The 20,651-nt window shown below is 37.0% G+C and overlaps 1 protein-coding gene across 2 annotated transcripts in view; it reads right to left on the reverse strand.

Annotated features, from left to right (window-relative positions):
* The window catches only part of CDH7 (cadherin 7), a 92,475-nt gene extending 72,176 nt beyond the window's left edge, over positions 1-20,299 (reverse strand). For both annotated transcript variants that reach the window (XM_032181709.1, XM_032181711.1), the window contains exons 1-2: positions 20,130-20,299; positions 10,398-10,782 (exon numbers count right to left, since the gene is read on the reverse strand). In XM_032181709.1, coding sequence (XP_032037600.1) covers positions 10,398-10,607 — 210 coding nt within the window. In that variant the 5' untranslated portion in view covers positions 10,608-10,782; positions 20,130-20,299. The remainder of the gene's footprint in view (positions 1-10,397; positions 10,783-20,129) is intronic.
* Between the last annotated feature and the right edge of the window lie 352 nt (positions 20,300-20,651).

Genomic DNA, 20,651 nt, shown 5'->3' on the forward strand with positions numbered 1-20,651 from the left:
AAGGACCAAAGAATCCTTAGTGATTTAGGTAGAACATTATGTTAGACTGCTTTTAGCTGTTTGCAACATATATCCTATTCACCCATATGAAACACCATAAAGCAGACCTTCAGAGCTCAAAGAACACTATGTGATTGTACAAAAGGAAGGTAATTTTTTCACTGTCAAAAATGCGAAATATGTTGCTATCTCTTGCCAATCAATCCTCAGTATTCTTCTTTAAATAAACAGTGAAATAAAATATCAGTTAAAAAAATCAATTAAAATGGACAAATAGCTTTATTCCAAAAAATAATATAGTCAGATGGCTTTCTAGGGTAAATAAAAGTGATCTTCTCAAGATTCTGGTTTAAATCTTCAATTATTCCATGAAATACACAAAGCCGCATATATTAAAAATAATAATAATAATAAAAATAAAAAAATAAAAAATAAAATAAAATAAAGACTTTTTCTCAGCTGTTTACAACTACCTTGTCCCAGGGGAGCATTCTGAAAAACAGCCTGAGACAGCAAGGTATATTTTGTATTTTCTCACATTTTCATGTGCAAAAGAGCTGTATTTGTCTTGGCATTTCTATTTATCTGAAAGATAAAATAATAAAAAAAAAAATGATTCTTTGTTATATTATTTGTGATATGTGATTTGTGTAGTAGTGCTACTACAGTACTGTGTGTTTTAAACCAACGTAAAGGACAAAATTCCACATTTTGCACAGGCATGCACAGGCATGTAACACCAGCAAATACTGTACCGAATGAAAGACACTATTAATGTTAGCAAGTTGTAAACTGAGTCACAAACATTTGCAAGAACGAATCCTAAATATATATAGTATAACTTTATGAGCATATTTACTGATTTTGATGATCAGCACCCTTTTATTATGTTTCTTTTGTCATTAACAGAGTTCTTTCATTGGCTATGTCAGCAAGTAGTACAATACAATGGGCTGGGATACTCAGGGAGAAACTGTCGGTGCTGAGGAACCAGTGTCCGCACTATGTGTTCTGGGGTTTTCCTTTGGACTAGCAATGAGACCAGTCTGGTCCCATTAGGAGTTTAATCAGTGCATTTATGGATCTTACTTTTCTAATTTAGTCTCGACTAACTGGAATCTAGCTTGCCCACTCAAATCCCACTCCACAACTGGAATATACTATATGACAACAGACGTTAACTTCAGAAATGCACATCTGATCCAAGCAAAAATGCTAATGCAGATATATCACTGTCCTCTTTTACTTAACCCAACTGAGTTAACACAGTAATACATAGGAGAAACACACAGTAGCAAAATTTGTGCTTTTTTTTTTTTTTTTTTATGCAAATAGAACACATAAATAAACAAGATAAATATTTTCTCTTCCATTTAAATTATTAAGTTGAATGTATGGAATGTAATGATTAAGAAAATGCAGTTGATGCCATGAAAATATTTAAATTTGGATTTCAATATTATAATTAGGATGCAGGTGAAATGGTTATTTTCTATATTTCCAACAGTATTTGAATATATATATATTTTTAAAATCATAATTTACTTTGATTAGTTTAATTTCTTTTACTTTTATCAGTGTCTTGGGTAAAATGAAATGTGAGCTTACTTCTATCATATCCGCCCAGCTCTCTTAGAATATAACTTAGCAACAACATATTTATGTATTATATTTTTGTTCAAAATGGAATGCTCAGGAAAAATATCATTGTTAATTTATCTCTATGATTTTTTCTTTCAAATGAAGCCACTGCAAAATATAAAAAATGTAATAATATGCTACTATAATAAATTTTTTTCTTATAAGTTTGAAAAAGTATAGGTAGATTTTCAATTGCTGATAATCCAAATGCAACACTATGATGAACTATCCACCAAACATAATATGTAGCAAAGATTGCATTTATAGTATCTGGAGGGATATAAGCCACTGATTTTCCTGAACTCAAACATGACTTCTTGTACCAAAAATTGTGAGGGTGTTCCTTTTCTCTTCAACTACCTTTTTCTCCTGAAATACTGAATGAAACAAAAATAATTGTTATGCTGCACTGCTTTTAATACATATCAGTCAAAAAATATATATTAGAAAGCTCTGGAAGTAAAATCTATTTAAGTCAATATTTAAAATACCAAAAAGAGAAATATAGTCTCTCTCTTGGACCTACAAAATTCTACCGTAATGACCCTGGAACAAAGTTAGTTAAGGTTTTGGAGCTGAACTAACATGTGTCAATATACTCGCTTATTCCTGGGTTTTGGGAAGGGCATGTGATCTATAATTAGGTGTTGACATTATTATTTTTTGTTATCTTTTTATTTTTATACCATGGAAACTCACAACCCTACCTTTAAAAAATAAAAATAAAATAAAAATAAAATAAAAATAAAAATAAAAGATACTTTTTCTTACAGCCTTAAAGCTATGACAGTAAGCATTAGGACCTCCTCAAACTTCTGCTCACAGTGTGTGCTGGTAATCATATTTGCATATATAATTTGAACAGCTAGGATTCACCTAGCAGCATAACTTACACCGATTTTTCTAAGAGTAACTTGTTTCTAATTTATATGACAAAACTGTCTCTTCTAGCACAAAAAGCACTGAGAAGATATAAGAAGATATACATTGGTAGTACAAGGTAGCTAACAGGTACTCTAACAGAAGTGGGCAACGTAGTGTATTCACGTCTTTCTTCTTTCAGCCATTCCAACCTCAACACACGGTTAAGCCACTTCTTCCAGGGAACTTCATGATGTTGTGACAAAGATTTATAATGCAGAGATTTTCCAGCATTAATTACCACTTATGTTAAAGATGGTTTACTGGACACAAAAGCACCATTGCCTGACTTTTCAGGATCTCTAATATATTGTCCCACATACTCACCTCAACTGGTAAAAGTTAACATCAAAATCTGACATACGTACATGGTATAATTTTACTGAGTACTCAAAAACCAAAACACACACATACATACACACAAAAGGAACTTAAGTTGTGAAGCGTGAGATTGAAAAACAACAACAACAAAGATGCCATGGAGCAAAGAAGAAATTTGGCAGAAAAAAAATATGTGACAGAGCAGCAATAGTGCTATTAGACTGTGAGGTGAAAAGTGCTAAATACATGGAATGAACATCCAATGGACCTGTAGACAGATACTTGTGCTGAACAGTATAGGTATAAGAAAAAAGACAACATGGAAAATATAGAGTGATAGCAGGTTACAAGATATAAAACTTTGAATCATGTGCAGTTTGAACTTTTGAAAGCAATAGAAAAACTTCCTTTATCTTCACTGTCCTGAAACAAGATTTTTAGACAAGTAGCCTCATACTAACATAGATCTGCCCTTAGGAATTTCAACCAAATTGTCACCTATAAAGGTTAGAACATAAAGGCAGGAAAAGACTTTCTGTTATCTATTCATGTTGTTTAAAACATAGTTTTGATTCTCATGTTTAGAATAAACAATATTTTATCTTATTGGAAAAGGATGTGAGCGAGTTATTGTTCTCGAGTTATTTTGGGGATGTTGATTGATATCTCCATATTTCACTGGATTGTATTCTTACCTCTTAATCTGCCTCTTGTTTTACTGCCTCTTGTTTTACAAGACCTCTGTCTCAGGGCAGAGGGTTGTCTTAGCCTGCACTGCACCTAGCTCATGGTGGGGATTTGATTCCTGACTGGACTTCCCTAACAATAATGGAATTCACATAATAACGTGAATACTGGCACTTCTTGGTAGCCCCGGTCTTACAGCCCTGCATTTCCAACACCATCAGTAAGACTAGAGGACAGAAGTAAAACTGGATAACAAGTGACAGCCAATAAAGAGAGCCAATAGGACAGAAAACAATTTTAGCATATGCAAATGTTAGAATAAAAGATTAAAAAAAAAAAAAGTCAGCTGAGGCAACAAGAGCTTCAAACACCAAACTCACATCAAAACTGTAAAACTCCTCAAGCTCTCATGAAAATAAAGCATTTCCTGATAACCAGCCAAGCATACAGGAGACTTACATCTATATATGGTATGAAAATTAGCTTTTACTTTTGTTTTTCTGATTTGTCAGAGACCCATAAAATATAGTTTAAAATAACATCCCAAAGAAATTTAGAGCAGAGCACTGCAGGTAGAGCCTATTAGTCTACTGAAGTACAGCACTGGTATTACACGATTATACAAATAGCATAGCTGTGCCACCGAATAAAAAGCTGTGATGAGGGCTACTTAATTTACAAATGTTGTCATCACCTTCACTAACCTTCCTCTTCTGTAATGCCACATGTTAAGCATCAATGTTCTATATTATACTAAAAGATCATAAAGCTTCATGTTCTGGTTCAGTATTCAACCATAAGTCTCTCAACTATTATCGCTTTTAATAATGAAATTACATATAAATTGTCTTTTAGAGCTTGAGCATGCGGAATTGTCATCACTTTAAATCCCCTGCATAAAACCCATTTCTGTATCCATTCAGCTATGTGAGTAAGACAATGACTTCCTACAAATAGGGAAAGAGGAAATTACACTATAGCTGTGCAAGCTAATGAAATAAACCAAGAAAAAAAACAGTAGATTTTGGGTTATCCCTTCAGATAATTCTTCCTGTGTGCCTTAATCTCATTGTTCTCCCCAGAGATACTTTAGCCCTACATGCTAAGTAGGAAACATTCCGGTTGTCAACACTGTTATTTGGGGTAATCCAAACAAAATAAAGCATGGAATAACACAAAGCCCATAGTGACTCCCCAGTGATGAAAAGTCTATGCTACTAGCAACTTATGAATAACAAGTTGAGCTGGTAAATTCATACCTCTTCTGTATGGCTGGGGTACCCCTTTACCAAGACCTATTCCTTCTACAAAGCAGATATGCAGTACTTGAGTATTTTGATTAGTCATTTGTTTCATTTGCAGAACTTGTGGTAGAATAATTTTGACAAGAGTGGTATGTCCGATTTTACTTAAAAGGTCAACTGTTATCAATTTTCACAGCACAGAACAACAAAGAGTCGCTGCGATGGATAAATAGAAACAGAGCAGATTCGCATTTTCAGTTTCAGAAGTTGACTTTTGGGAGTATAAAACAATACTGATTCAAAGATTATCTTAAAATGAAGATAACAAATAGAAAAAGAATAAAAATATATGTAACAATGAGGAAGGAAGTTTCTCTGATTCATTATGCTATCTTTGTTTTCCACATAGTGTACACAAATAAAGAAAAGGAACTTTTTTTTTCCTCTCAAAAGGACTTGGGAAAAACAAAAAAACAAAAACAAAAACAAAAACAAACAAACAAACAAAAAACATAAATTATTTCTGTGCAGAGCTGTAGCTACTCTCAGCTGGGTGCTCACTTGCAGTTTTTCTGAGTAGACTTGAACATTTATCTTATGCAGGCTATTTGGAGAGGCAAAAGACCAAGGCTGAGACTGGGCTCAGGTCTCCATGGGTTACCTCCACAGACAACAAGAGGAAAAAGAATCACAACCAACCTGCCTCCTGCTCCCTTATCTATAAATGTGGCAGCCTAGCCCCTTTTGCCTAAATTTAGCCCTTATAACTTCCCTTCTTCTCCTCTCCATTTCCCAAAGTGACAGTAAAGTTGTAGTGGGTTTCTAGTGAGACAAAAAGCTACTGGACTTATTTCTATTCAGAGGTTCTCAGCTTTCTCATTCACAGATGAAGTTCCCTCTGTTTCTCAGTGACTGGTATTTGGTACATTGCTATGAGTTTGACAGTGTGGCCAATGCTTTCACAGTACTTACTGATTTAAAGTATTTTACCAAGAACACTTATTATCCAACACAGTCCAAAAGTTACCATGCACATTTGAAAATGGCGGGCAATGAGCCAGGAAAAGAGATGCATTTCTCACTGTGTCTGTATGGGTTCTTACATATTGTAAACATATTGCAATAGGTAAATATCAAATGTGAATAATTGTCATACCAAAAAAAAAAAAAAAAAAAAAAAAAAAAACAGCCTTCTTCCCTCCAAACTGATGAGTCTGGAAGAAGCATTCTACAGTCTATACCAACAAATAATATACATTTCTGGTTATTCTGCTATTCTGCTGCTTAGAAAGCCCTTTCTCCACCTTGCTTCAGTGCATAACTGCAAATTCTGCTTGATATATCACTGTATCAATGATTTTCTTTGTTACCCTTTATTATCAGCCCTTCACATCTTAGAAAGGTCTCAAGAAAATAATAATAATAATAATAATAATAATAATAATAATAATAATAATAATAATAATAATAATAATTTTAAAGTTTATCTCAGTAGCCATTGTGCTTATGTGCTTGAAACTGTTTCTGTCTCTAACTATCCATAAATCTAGAGCCATTGGAAAAGGAGCTTTGGTCTGGGTTCAAAAGAAAATAATAAAGTCAGCCATCAATTTTCACACTCAGTCACATGGAGTTCACAGCCTTGTTTCACTTCAAGTTTATTTGTGGGCTGCTTTTGATTCAGTTGTTGTTTTTTGCTTGTTTACTTATAAAAGACAAATAAAAGAATTACTGTCTGTGGCTTTGTGTCATTCCAATGCTTTTGAGGAGACCAACATTCTTGCAGGCAAACACTGATGAAACTAAATAAAAGAAAACCAGGAACAAAACAAAACAAAACAAAAAAAAGCACAAATCCTACAAACAAACAAAAAGGACACACACACAAAGTCCTTCAAACTAAAAACAAAAACACACACAGAGGATGTTTGCATAATTATGTAACAAAAACATGGGAAAACAACAACAAAAGAATATCAGACATAAAATTAGACTGTGCATTAAACTGCATCCTTTTTTTTTTTTTTGCCTCTGCATACCTATCCAGATTTTAACTATGTGACTGTAAACAGATTTTAAAATATTCAGTATTATAGCATATACTATATACATATATACTATATATACTATATACATTTGTGATTTTAGGTATTTTTATATCAAATCATTTTAAACTGTTCTATATTATTATTTTTATGCCCAAGTAGATTCAACTAAATTCATTTATATGGAAAATGCAGAGTAAGACATTTTACAGAGAAATAGTAAACTGTTTCTGGAAAACAGAAGCCACCTAAGCTTCCAGCTAAATTATTATCATAGTTAACTGCTTCAATTCCTACATGGAATGTCTGGAAAATAACAGGGACTATCTGGATGGGTAAATGGGCTAAATAGTGAATTTCTTCAACCCTTTTATTAAAAATAAAATAATAAAAAAAATATGCTGTGCTGACTGATAGAAAGAAATTGTATATGTTTCAGTCCACAATCTGGACTGTTAAGCACCTCCCAAGAGGCACTCAGAATTACTCAGGATTGAATCCAAGATGATTAAAATTCATACCACAGAGAGGAAAGACCTGCATATAAAAGCAAACAAAAAACAAAAACAAACTACCAGTAACAGCAACAAACTTCAATCACCTCTGATTCCTCTTATTGTAAAACTATTGGTGTTTCTCCAAAGGTTTCTCCAGAGTGCTGGGAGAAACAGGACCCTGCTGCCACAAAAAAATAAATAAATTTAAAAACAAACAAACACCACTGAAAATAAACAACATTTCAAGAATTCAATACACTTACAATATGGATCTGAAATCTAAATATGAAAACATTGAAAAAAAATATTTTAAGTGAAAGACTCATCTTAACGAAGTGAATAGGAATCCTATTATATAATTTCCAAGGAATTGGATTTTACCTTGCATGATCATGTAATTAAAATGTTAAATTGCATGCAGCCAGAAGGACAGAATTAATGCCAAACATGGAATTAACATTGGTATTTCATGACTTTTAACTAATTTGCCATGTAACCCTAACATTCTCCAAATACTGCCTCATCCAAACAGAACTGCCTAGGGTGTTTTAAAATTGGATAGTGGCAGAGAGAAAATATTCCCTAGCACAGCTCCATTTGCCTGCTTGTTTCTGAAGCATTTTCTCTCACAGCCATTAAAATCTGAAGGCAGGTTCCTCCTTCCTGGGTGTCCACATTCAGACTGGCACCCTGCAAAGCATCCTGAACTTCTGTTCAGATAGCACAGGACTGACCTCCCCAGGAGCAGAATGCTCTGCAGAATATGAAGCAGAGTGGTTGCTGTTTCCACTTCACTTGATGAGAGAAGTGAGTTATGCCAGCTCTTCACTTTCCTCACCAAGAGGAAGGAAAAAAAAAACACCCTTCCATCCAAATCTTGATCTCCTCAGTCTCTACCTGCCTACAGAGGCTTTGAAACAGGCACAGCAATATTTTTAGGGGGAAGAAAGGGGGAGGAAGGTGACTGCTGCTCACTTCAGAGTGGTACTCCATATAATATGTTAACACACAGAACGAAAATCACTTCTTCACCTCTTTTCTCCCCTGCATGGGAATGCAGCTTTGGTCATGATTGCACCTCAGGAACCACACAGTAAAAAGCCTCTCCAGAGTGAAGGTTAGGAACTGGGCACATCTTATCTTATAAGATGCTCAGCAAGGGCTATGTTTCCAGGAAAATGTGCTTCCTTTTGAAAGTGCAAATTTATGTCTGCTTTTCCTACAAAATGCTGGTACAAATGTGAATTCTTGAGCCAACAATTCATACTGCTGATACAAAGGCAGGCTGGGCACAGACTGTTACTAGTAAAAAATAAATAAAAATAGATGTGGAGGGATTGCTTTTCAGAATATATATATATATATATATGAATGTTAGGACTCCTGTAAAGGACTGGAAAAAGCAGACTGTGAAGATAAAAATAACCACGTCGTGTACTCCAGTGTTACCACAGCATATTTGGCCAAAACACAATAATCTAGTGAATATGAGAATTGCTACAGATCAAAACCAGACTTCTGTCAAGTATTTAAAGACATTTATTTTCCAGGAGAGAAATTCTAAATTGTAAGCCACACATCCTTTTATATCAGCAGGTAAGAATGCCAAATATACTATTTTCCTTTCCAAATATATTATTCTCCCTTTCCCCTTCACTCCTCTTCACCCCACCCCCCCCCAAAAAAAAAAAAAAAAAAAAAAACACCTTACAAAGCCAAGTAGTTTCCAAGTTGAAACTGCTACCTAACCTCCAACTTAACAAAAACTTTCATGATGCTTGCAATGAAATATACATATGTTTGTTTATTCTAGTTCTCCTTTAGTGCTCAGTTGTGCATAATACTAGCTCCAGTTCAGAAAAACACATAAACGCAACCATAGCCTTAGTCACAAGAACAGATCGCCATTCAACTTGATTATTTGATGGCATGATTAAATTCTAAGTACTTAGCTGTGTTAACACAAACATTAAGGTTTTTGTCTCGGTAGGGCAAATCAAGTAAGCTGAAATTCCCTGCACTCGTACATTTGAAGTAGTGGATTTCAGATTACTTTTTTTTTTTTCTGTAAGCATACCATTTTGCAAAAATTTGTCACTCCCTTGTTTTCTATGCATTTGCTATATCTTAATGAGAAACTGCATTTATTGATTCTCATATTACATAGAAAAATGAGTTTTTCTTTCAATAAGATGATTACACATAAATGTTACATAGAAGTACAAGAAGGCTGTTTGTTTTTTTTTTGTTTTGTTTTGTTTTGTGTGGTGTTTTTTTTTGCTCAATACTTGCTGAAGCATATTACTCACCAGCACAATGCAGTGAATGAGCTAAGGCACAGATTCACAGCTGTGCTCAGTGTGTTCCACATGCAGCTATGGGCGCGCTGACAATAAGCCATTTGGGATGCCCTGATGCAAGGGCTTGTTCTGTGCTGGCCTGGTGCCCATCAGAGGGTGGGTAAAGCCAAAAGGCTATGCCATGCTCAGAGGGCAGTGAGGCCCCCAAGGTGCCGCTCTGCCAGCCAAGCAACATCAAAGCATAGCAGCAATGTAGACGTGCCCTCCTTTCCACTTGTCACACCCCTAGATGCCTGAATCTTTCTCTCTTGACCATAATAGTGCCAGTCTTTAGGGAACAAACAGGATAATATAGAAATGTTGTTTTCTGGGACTAGTTTTTTGTTCTTAGGAAAGAATATGCATTATTATACTTCTGTATTCCCATGTAACAAAACAACTAATATTAGTAATAAAATATTGTCCTTGTATAATTAATGGCAAAGCACTTTCATTATTGTACTCCCTTAAAGAAGCATAGACAATAGATTAAACTCTTAAAGAAAATTGTGAGAGTGGTCAGAAATATGATGCATTGCTGTTTTGAAGTGCTAAAGGTTTTTCTTTTTCAATCTGCATAACTTTTGTCCCATCCTGGTTTATGTCAGACACACTGACAGCGTTTCAATTTTCAGGTTACACCAGATAAACACATCAAAAAGCAGGCATCTGTACTTTCCAATATTTGGTTAAATCCCCTACCTTTCCTACATAGAGTGGGTCTGTGCCCATGTATTCTTCCAGCACAAAGAATTGATTCCACACCCAGCTGCGTTTGGTTCTTGTCCTCCCTGATTGAAAGTAGGGCTTTGACCTGGACCTTGAGGGCTCTGCTTGATTCATCCCAGAAAGACACAGGAAAAGAGCTATTATCTGCAACAAATGGCAGAACTCCACTTTGCCCAACTTCATCTTTTTTTTTCTCCTTTTGACAAGAGCAGGCACAATTCCAGTTGTCTCTGCAGCTCTAGCTTCCAGCAGGGTGTCAGCTGGGAGTCCAGAGATAATAATTTGTGGAGTGGTCGATTGGGAGAGGTCACCACTGCTGAGTAGCCTTCACCAAAGAAATGGCATAACAGGTACCTATCTGGAAAAAAAAAAAAAAAAAAAGCAAGAACTGTTGTCAGAATTTCATTTATTTATTTATTTTACTAATGTAAATTCTTTGCAACATTTACATAATGCAGAAATGTTTTTTTAAGATTTTTCTAATCATCAACACAGTTGAGTTTACTAATTAATCTGTGAGTTTAGACTTCATTCCTTGGATTTTGCTACTAGTGATCAATATGTATTTTTTATTTATAAAGTTTTCTTGTGACTGTTCTCTTAATATACCCATTTCCCCAGTACAAAGACTGAATTTTCTTCTCTTTCAAATAAGCAAAACAAGTGTAATTATTTTACAGTTATTATCTGCATTTTTTCCTCCTCTGCCTGTTATAGTCAGCTTTACTTGACATTACTATGACATAATTATAAAACAGTTACAGACGGGAAGCAATATTAATGGAAAGGACATATGTTAGCTTCTCTTTTCCATATAACTGAAGAGTAAAATAACAGAGTATAAGATGAATCAGAAAAATTTGATTGATTCTTAGTCACATTCTTAGACCAGATGTTATGATTTGTTCTTATCTGAATCTGACCGGCTAAAAAGCCCTCCGAGTGTCCCCACTCATTTTTTCTACATTTCTAAAGCAAATATCAGGCATGATAAGAAGCATGTTAGACTAGCTTATGTACTTGTTTATACACATATATGTTCAGCAAGATCAGAAAATTATTTGATTTTGCGTTTTCAGTGAAACCTTACATTAATGATGAATGATTTTTCAACAAAAATACACATAAGTTTTATTTTTCTGTGCATATTGTCTGCTTCCTTTTCAAAACCTTGATCATTTAGTAATTGGTGGAACTTGCCAAGAATAAAAAATCATTTACAAAAACCATAAAAACTTTGAACAACATTTAAATCAATCCTTTTTTAAAGTGCATCTTACAGTTACAAACCTTCTCTGGCCAAGTAAAAATATATATATAATATAATGATGATACAAGTTCTGTTAGCCAGAACCAAATGCAGCTTTGTATTTCAAGGGAATCATCTGCATTAAGCCCAAGTAAGCAATGCTGTCTCTGAAACAGGCATTCTCCTTGTCTGAGTGAGCAATAAGGCAGACAAGAAGTATTTAAGAAGTGCCAAATACAAGGTGAAAATGAGGATGAAATTAAAATGGATAACAAGGCTTTCAATTAGAGTGAGCTGTTGCTACTTAGGAAGCCACGGAAGAAAGAAGATTGCATCCTTTATACATTATATTAAATCACATTATGCAGTAGACATTAAATCACGTATGCATTAAATGCTCTAGATAAACTCATATTCCTATCCACTACTATTAAAAGTGATTGGAAAGTGATCTCTGATATCTGATTTCACTATGTCAAGCTCTTTTAGCTACAATACTATGTACCGTGCAGCCAAAGGTACCTAGAGGGCACAAACACGAAACAAATAAAAAGCTCTTCTGATTATAGACTGTATTTAAAGCCTTTTTATAGTAATCCCTTCTGTGGTACTGCCCTGCACCAGAAAGGCTTTGCTTAGAGAATGGTGGGATAAACCACAAACCCACTGAGCATGTATGCTAAGCAGCAGCTATTTGAAAGCTTCCATATGTGAAAATTTAGTGTCTCTATACATGCAAAACAATGGGAATAGGTGTTGTCTTACCTAAACATTCTAAATTTCAAAATGTGATGCACAGTTATAAAACACATCCCTCCAACCTGCACCAAGTTTTGTTTTTTTTTTTTGGCAGCAGGATTAACATGCAGGTGTCATCATCACTAGCAGAGCGTAATTTAAAATGATTAATCACAACTAGTCATAGCTAGGTTTTGATGTGGGCCATTGGGTAAATCATGACCAGGTGACATTGTAATAACCAAAAGGGCTACCATAGGTGTTAAGGAGAGTAGTTCGGCTTCCCAAGTGGCACATTCACTTCCTACCACTCCTTTCAAGTATGAAAAATATTGTCTGTATTACAGGCTGTTTGCACACCCTTTAGCTTCCTTCTCTGTATCTAAGTTACATTAGGTTAAATACATATGATATTGATAAACTGTCAGTTTATTTCAAAGAAGCAGCAGATTGTTACTTAACAGAGATAAAAATATGAAATGGATTTTCTTAAGAAATGTCAGTTAAACATTTACAATATGTTAGAGTTTTTCCACTAAGCAGTTTGAAATGTCTTGTTCTTGCTCTGAACAGACATTTCAAATCTAGAATTGCTCTAACCTTTATCTCGAACAGTGTTCTCTTATATCCTTTCTTTTACACCTGCAGGGAAGTATGAAAGCCACCATATGGAGCTCCATGGTCCCCAGCCACACACCACAGCACAGAACTGAAAAACGCACCCAAAATACCAACTGAAAAACAGTCCATATGCTAGACAGCACAATCTGATGAAAAACAGAATACTCACACCCCCTGGAAAAAAAAAAAAATATGTTGTCGTTTACTCATTCTCAAATCTTTTCACCACACAGTCTCCAGAATTCCAATTACTTTTGTTCAGCTGCGTGGCAGCACTTTGTACTGAAACACTCTTCCCTCCCTTCCTCCCCTTCAGGAGGAATCTTCCAATTCTTCTAAGAGTGCACCCTCCCCCCCCCTTTTTTTTTTTAAGGTTTTTATTTATAGTCTTTTCAGCACATCATTTTTTTGAGTGTGATACTTCCCAAAGCAGAAGTAAAAGTGTCTGGTGTTTAAATTTTTTTCCTGTTTTGGGAATAATTACTTCTTAAATTGTATTAAATTGTATCTTTTGTTCTGATATAGATATATATATTTATATGAAATTTGTATGGTTATGTGTAAAATATATATATATTATGTTTTTGTTCAAGCATAAATAGCACTTTAACATCATCTGCTCTGTGAAATGCCTAGGTATGAAGTCAATATGTAAAACAAAAGCAACATCATGGCATTCAGAAAACTAAAAAGTAACCTAAAAGGTTGCTTTTTTTCTCTTCATCAAGGCATAAACTTAATGTTCTGAGAGCACTTGCAGCTACAGATATGAAGAACAATGACAGCAATAGGTGGAATGAAGCTCTCTGATTTAGGTGCCTTCTCTGTCATTGGCATTTATGCACTTGAGTGAGAAATTAAGGCAAAATTGACCTGCACTGTTTTGTGTTTAAGCATTCTCATTTATGAAATAGTAACCTGTTCTGTACAAACAGACTATATGGAACTGAGAAATATTTGTACTTGTAATTAATGTCTTTATTTACTCTAGGACATTAGTACATCTTCATATAATGTTTCTAAATCCATGAAATGCTACTTCCCTCCTCAAACAGGGTCTCAGGTAAAATAATATCTCTTCAAGCTTTTCCTTCATGAAAAGTATTTTAGCTTTTAAAAATAAAATGAATTTGAATGCTCATGTATTTTAAGCAAGATGCTCTACCTTCTACATCTAAGCTCGTATTCCTTATTTACTTTACATATAGTACCAAAATTCACAAATATAAAAAAATATAAACCCAAACAACCAGTATGCAATTCAAAGAGTATGTTATGTGATTTGGACTGTGCTTGTAGCGTGTCTTACCATATCAGTAACATGCTGTCTAAGTGAACAACTGCAAGAAATCCCATCCTCCCCCCCCCCCAAAATTCACATATATATATACACATACTCCCCCCAAAAATATATATGTAAATATACACACATACTCCCCCAAAAAATATATATGCGAATATATATGTGAATTTTGGGGGGGGAGGATGGGATTTCTTGCAGTTGTTCACTTAGACAGCATGTTACTGATATGGTAAGCACAAGCACAGTCCAAATCACATAACATACTCTTTGAATATATATATATATATATATATATATATATATATACACACAAACACACACTGAATATCAACTATCTCACGGTGTGTTCTTAAATACTTGGTTCATCTATAAAACATCAGAATGAAAAATACACATCTGAAAAAATAATAACCTCCTCATTCAATATATACCATAAAATTTAAATTTTCTCCCATCTGCTGTAGAGAAGTTGGGCTATATTTAAGCCATAGCCTAGTAGCAGAAGTGTTCTCGTGAACACTGCTAATCTGAAAAATGTTACTACTCTACTTCACCAAAACAATCTGCTAGTGTCAAAAAGACACCATTATGCACTGTCTCCAAGGGGCAATCTTGATTTGATGAAAACATTCAGATCATGAATAAGATCCTCAGCTTTAAGGAATAGTTCCCTTCACTGCAAGCAATTAAGGGCAATTTACACCCACTGAAAATCTCTCTGAATATTTTGCTTCACTCCATAATTTCTAAAACAACACATCAAGAGTAGTCCTGGCTATACTCATGTACCCCTGAGCCCCACTAGATATGGACAAAACATGTATTCAGTCCCCTAGATGTTCTCATGAAAGGCCTCCTTCCCCACCTCTGAATTTTCTGTGGTCTCGTTGGGCCTTTGGTGAAAGCCCTTGAGGTCTTCTTGGTGCCACCTAAACTTTTCAGCCAAAGCACAGATTTCTACAGATTTCCACTCACACATTGCTGCTGGTATCACAGTGCCAGCTTAATATATGAACCATATTATTTCCCTATCAACCTTGTCAGCCTAACATAGAATTTTGTCCATCAGCATCTATTGTCCTAAAGTCTTTGCAACATATAAAATACTTCAGGAAGAAGAGGTGGAAATCCAATACCTTTTCCTAGACTCCACCTGACTGGATTACATTTCTCTGTTTTGAAAACTCAGTGTCAGTTCAGAGCATCCATTTAAGGTTTAAGTGAAGAGTTTTTCATTTCTGTTGCCTCCCCCACCCCTTAGTCTCCTCTCCTAAGATTGCTTCAATTTTTGATACTATAGAAAAAATTTAGTGTTTAAACTCAGATCTCACTGTCTCTGGAATGGCAGCCCTGAAAACACCTGTGAGTAAATTTTATTTTAGCTTGATCAATAGCACACAGTTATCCTTCCTTCCCAGCCTCCCTCTCACTCCCCTACCAACCTCCCCTCTCACCCCTTCCCCATACACACTTTAGCCTTTCAATAAAACAAGACCCTCTGTGTTGAAATAATTCTGAGGGTGACTATTGCCACTGGATCTTGAACCAGGATACCATAAGCACAGAAGAATCAGCAGGTGAGCCCCATGACAGCTGAACTAATCTTGCTGAAATATTTATGTTTTGACATTCAGTTTTACAATGCCCATTGGAAAAGGTATCACTTTCTGTGGAAGAGAAAATTCCCCTTGGAGGATCTGTAAGCTCACAACAATGTCACATATCTGAAATATCACAGGGACTCTTTTTGCGGGTACAGAAACTCTGTGATCCTTGAGACAAAAGGGTTAGAGAAGAGAACATGTTTAATTACATTGCAGATTGCAACATCTGGTTGCAACATTTTTTCATGGAAATAAACAAATAAATAAAATAAAAAGGAGGGTGCCTTAGAGCAAGTGAGGTGGGGACCCTTCCATGAAATGAAGGTCTATGAGTCAAGGCAGTATGATCAAACCTGTTAACTCCCTGTGCCAGATGACATTACATCTACAGACCACAACCTCCTGCAGCTAAATGGCCTAAATATTCACATGGGAGATCTGTAAATGGAGTGCAAATCCTGAAGTCTGCATCTGGTTATCAAGCAAGAAACTATCACTGCTCCAAACATATGGCACTGTTACACTAAGCTGGCTCCAATACCCTCTCACTCAGGTGAAAGGACCTGACAACACAACAGAAAAACACTAGGCACACTTCAATAAATGATATGGCTTCACAAAATGCAGAAAGAAAACCAAGCGACTGTTTTTGGTGTTTCACAATATTCTGCAGTTGACTGTAAGACTTGATGTCGCTGAAGAGTTCATACTTTTTTTTTTTTCCCTCCCTCTAGAAAAAAATGACAAAAGAAAGAAATTTTATATCGTTTTCTCTATATGAAAGTGCTTTGCTGGTTTTTCACCTTGCTATGGTACATTGGTACATTTTATAGATCTAGAGTTGCTGGAAAGGAAAATGCTAATTAGATCAGTTATTGAAAAGAAACGCTAGCAGTACTTGTATATGTGAGACCAATCAAGTCAAATATTTAAACTTCCACAAGCTCAATTTCTGCAGCCTCATTTAAATTGAGGAATTTCACATAATACCTAAGGGAAGAAATGACTTCGTGGCATTTTCTTGCAGAACCACTGAATTCCCAGAGGAGGCACTCCTGCATTACTGCTTAGAGTTAAACCTAGTTTGACAGGCAGGACTGAAGTAACCGTCATATATTTTATACACCCTTCCTCAGCTAGAATTTAATGATTTTTATTCCTACAAGAAAACAATACCCAGTAGTAGCATGAAAGCATATATATATATAAAAAAAAAAAAAAAAAAAAAAATGAGAGAGAGAAAAAGAGAGAGAGAGAAGTGTATGTTAAACTAAAATAAATTGGATGGCTCAGGAAAAGCATTCATTGAAGAAACATTGAGCAGATCAGATTTTATGTCAATATCCAAAAAAAAAAAAAAAAAAATAGTCAATCTGCCACTAAATCTGCCTTCTGAGTAGTATATTCATATGAAAAGCATTTTTAGTTGGAAATACCTTCTATTTTCATTGCACGTTGGAGTCAGTTTTTGTGTTGACTACCTTTGAGAAAAGGCTTAGCCAGGTTTACAGCAAAGTAGGACTTTAATTTAGAGTAAAACAACCAAGGTTTTACATTAATAATGATTTTCTTGAGCCAAGCATCTGACAACTGAAGAAACATAGAAAAACATGGACAGAACACACTGAGGATCCATGAGAAGGATCCATTCTGCTTATCAGATAGGTCATGGGTAATCTGCAGTTAAACAAATGATTCACAATTACCCCTTTATATGTGTAGTCTAATGGAAGGTGTCCCTTACCATGGCAGCGGAGTTGGAATTAGACGATCTTTAAGTCCCTTCCAACCCAAACCATTCTATGGTAAGATTTCTATGTTAAGATTTCTTTGCTATTAAATCAATAGCAAATAACCAAGAGTGCTTTGCAATTATATCAATAAAAGTAGACTTAAAAGAACTCTGAAGCTGTCATGTGGTACATTATTAACAAACACATTTCTAATGACCTACGGCAGCCTTTAATTACAATAAAGTCTTCCATTATAAGGGTGAAATGCCCTCTGACTAAAACTCCAGTATTCAATGATTTTTTTGTCTGTTTGTTTCAAGAAAATACTCTAACTTACCAGAGATTGTTTTTTTCTTCACATTCACTCACATTTCTAAAATTCAGTGGTAGCTCAGATTATTAACTTGGATACTTAGTTAATTATCCAGGCAGTTTTTAATCTATTAAATTCTCAAACCCAGAATATTCCACATAACATAAAAAGTTGTCAGAGTCAGCTTTCAGCGTTTTTGCTCTGCTCTGCTTCCTGTGGATTTTACTGTAATTATTTCTTAATCTTATTTAGGCTTTCTTCATGTCCCCCCAAAAGAAGCGTGTCTAGATTAGATCCTCTGGTATTTGCAGGCTGTGAAAGCTAGAAAAGTGTGTACAAGGAATTTAAACAGGATGTCACATTTGGTCCCAAAAGTTGGTTTGGACTTTTTTGGTACCTCCCCCTCCCCCCTCCGAAGATGATAATGCCACAGTCACACTGAACTAGTTTCAAATGAGGCATGCTTATTGTTTCTATACATTCTCACTTCACTTTTGCATTTTTAAAACTGTTAGGATATTACTAAGAGCAAACCAGCACCATTTCCCAACTAATCTTTATCTTCTGACCTGTTGTACATTCAAAAGCAAAATTCTAAACAAACTTATTTATACAACTTGCATGCTGTTAATTTAACTTGCTCGTCTGAATAGCTCTTCACCTGAGATTAGATAGATCTATCTTTTCCAGAAACAGAATAACATCTACCTTTTACCAGTAACAATCTCCTACAGACTTCACAACATGTAACAGAGGAGCAATTAGTAGATATGATAAAGGTAAAAAAGTAAAGTCACACATCACTGTCACAGAGAGACCATTACAGAAAATGACATGCAAGAGTTTGGCTCCTTTATCTATTTATTTACTTATTTGTCCTGGAAAGCAATTTATTTTCTGCAAAGCTTTACAATCAGCTATGTTTTAGCTGAGAAAATGGCAAGGCACTTTGTCTTGTTAGAGAGACTATAAAGTATACACTGCCCTTTCAAGTCTCTGCTTTGACTTGAGAAGTTATCTATCAGAACATGAGACTTTTTTTAATCTTGCAATGGGAAAAAGATTAAAGTATCAGCATTTCAGTTCCCAGAATCAGAGTGCTTCACTAGTCTCAGTCTCCCCTCCCTCCCTAAATCCTCTGCTTTGCTGGGAAAGCTATAGTTGTTTGCAGAATCCTGGCTCACCTGAACTACCTCACCTTTGGAAAGCATGGGGTATGAAGGCTAAATCCTATATCAAAATGCGATATTTCCCTCTGTTTACCGACTAGAAGTTGGATCCAGATCACAAAATACTTCCTACCAGTGCACATAGTCTATTAGAGGAAAGCAGGACCTGTCTGTGTGTGGATATGTGGATAAATGAGTGAACGGGGCAGGGGGGAAGGGTCAGTATCAAACTGCCAAGCACTGCAGAGCCTGCCTTACCAGCTGAATGCTAATCAAAGAAATAAGCTCCCATCATTTTCACATTTGCAAACTCCAGAACATCCTTGACATAAAAGGAAGAAAGCTCTGGGAAATAACTCTCGGGAAATTTCCTGGCCTCCGCAGTATTGCTCTGTAGCATGAAAGCTGGACTCAGCCAGCAAGGCAACCGCTTTGCTTTAGCGGAAAGGACAGAGGCAGTCGGGACTTGGTGCTGCCTACATTTTGCACAAGTCTGTAGCCCTCCCTTCCCCCACTCCATCTCCCCCCTTGTCTGCGAGACTTCTCCGAAGAGTCAGAGGGTTGCTATTGTTCTTTTTTTTTTTTTTTTCTTCTTCTTTTTTTTTTTTTTTCCCTTCTTATTGCGGTAGGTGCACACAAGCGTAGAGCATCCGTGCTCCCTCTCACTTCCCACCACTCCCCGGCCACAGCCAGCGCTTGGGCGGCCTCTGCCAGCCGCGCTGCCCCGGGCAGCCCCTTCCCTTTCCTTCCCTTCCCTTCTCTTCCCTTCCCCGCCGCCCCCCGGCACGGCAGAGAGGAGACCACGGCGCAGAGACACGGAGGAAAGTTGCCGCTGCTGCCGCGGCCGCTGCCGAGCAGGAGCGATGCGGGGCCGGGGGAGAGGAGCCGCGCTCAGCCCCCTGCCCGCAGCTGCTCCCACCGCCCCCTGCCCGCACGGGAAGGCGGCGGGGGCAGGTGCAGCCGGCACTCACTCACCTGCCGTCCCTCGGCTGCCCAGCGCAGTGAGTATTTTAATCCCAAGGGCCGGCGGTGCCTCGGCGGAGAAGTGCTGGTGGGATGCTCCCAGGCGGCGGCCGGGCACCCGCCTGGCATCGGGGCTGCGCGCCCGCCCGCGCCCTCGCCCGCACCCGCGGAGGCAGGAGTGCCGCCGCTGCCCCGCTCCTCCTCCTCCTCCTCCTCCTCTTCCTCCGCGGCGCGGCGCGGCGCGGCGCGGCACGGCACGGCACGGCCAGCAGCTGGGCGCACGCAGGGAGAAGTGGGCGCCGGTGCCAAGCCCAGATCCGACTGGGTGCGGATCCTGGCTGCGGGAGGAGGAGGAGGAAGAGGAGAAAGAGGAGGGAGGGAGGGATGGATGGATGGAAGGAGGGGGGAGGGAGGGAAGGAGACGGAGGAGGTGGGGATGCTGCTCTGGGCAGGGGATGTCACCGCTCAGCGGCCGGTGCCGGCTGCCAGCTCGGTCCGCGGGCGCGGAGGAGGCAGGGCGACTTTTTGTACCTC

This window comes from Aythya fuligula, chromosome 2 (genome assembly GCF_009819795.1).
Source record: "Aythya fuligula isolate bAytFul2 chromosome 2, bAytFul2.pri, whole genome shotgun sequence".
Classification (NCBI taxonomy): domain Eukaryota; kingdom Metazoa; phylum Chordata; class Aves; order Anseriformes; family Anatidae; genus Aythya; species Aythya fuligula.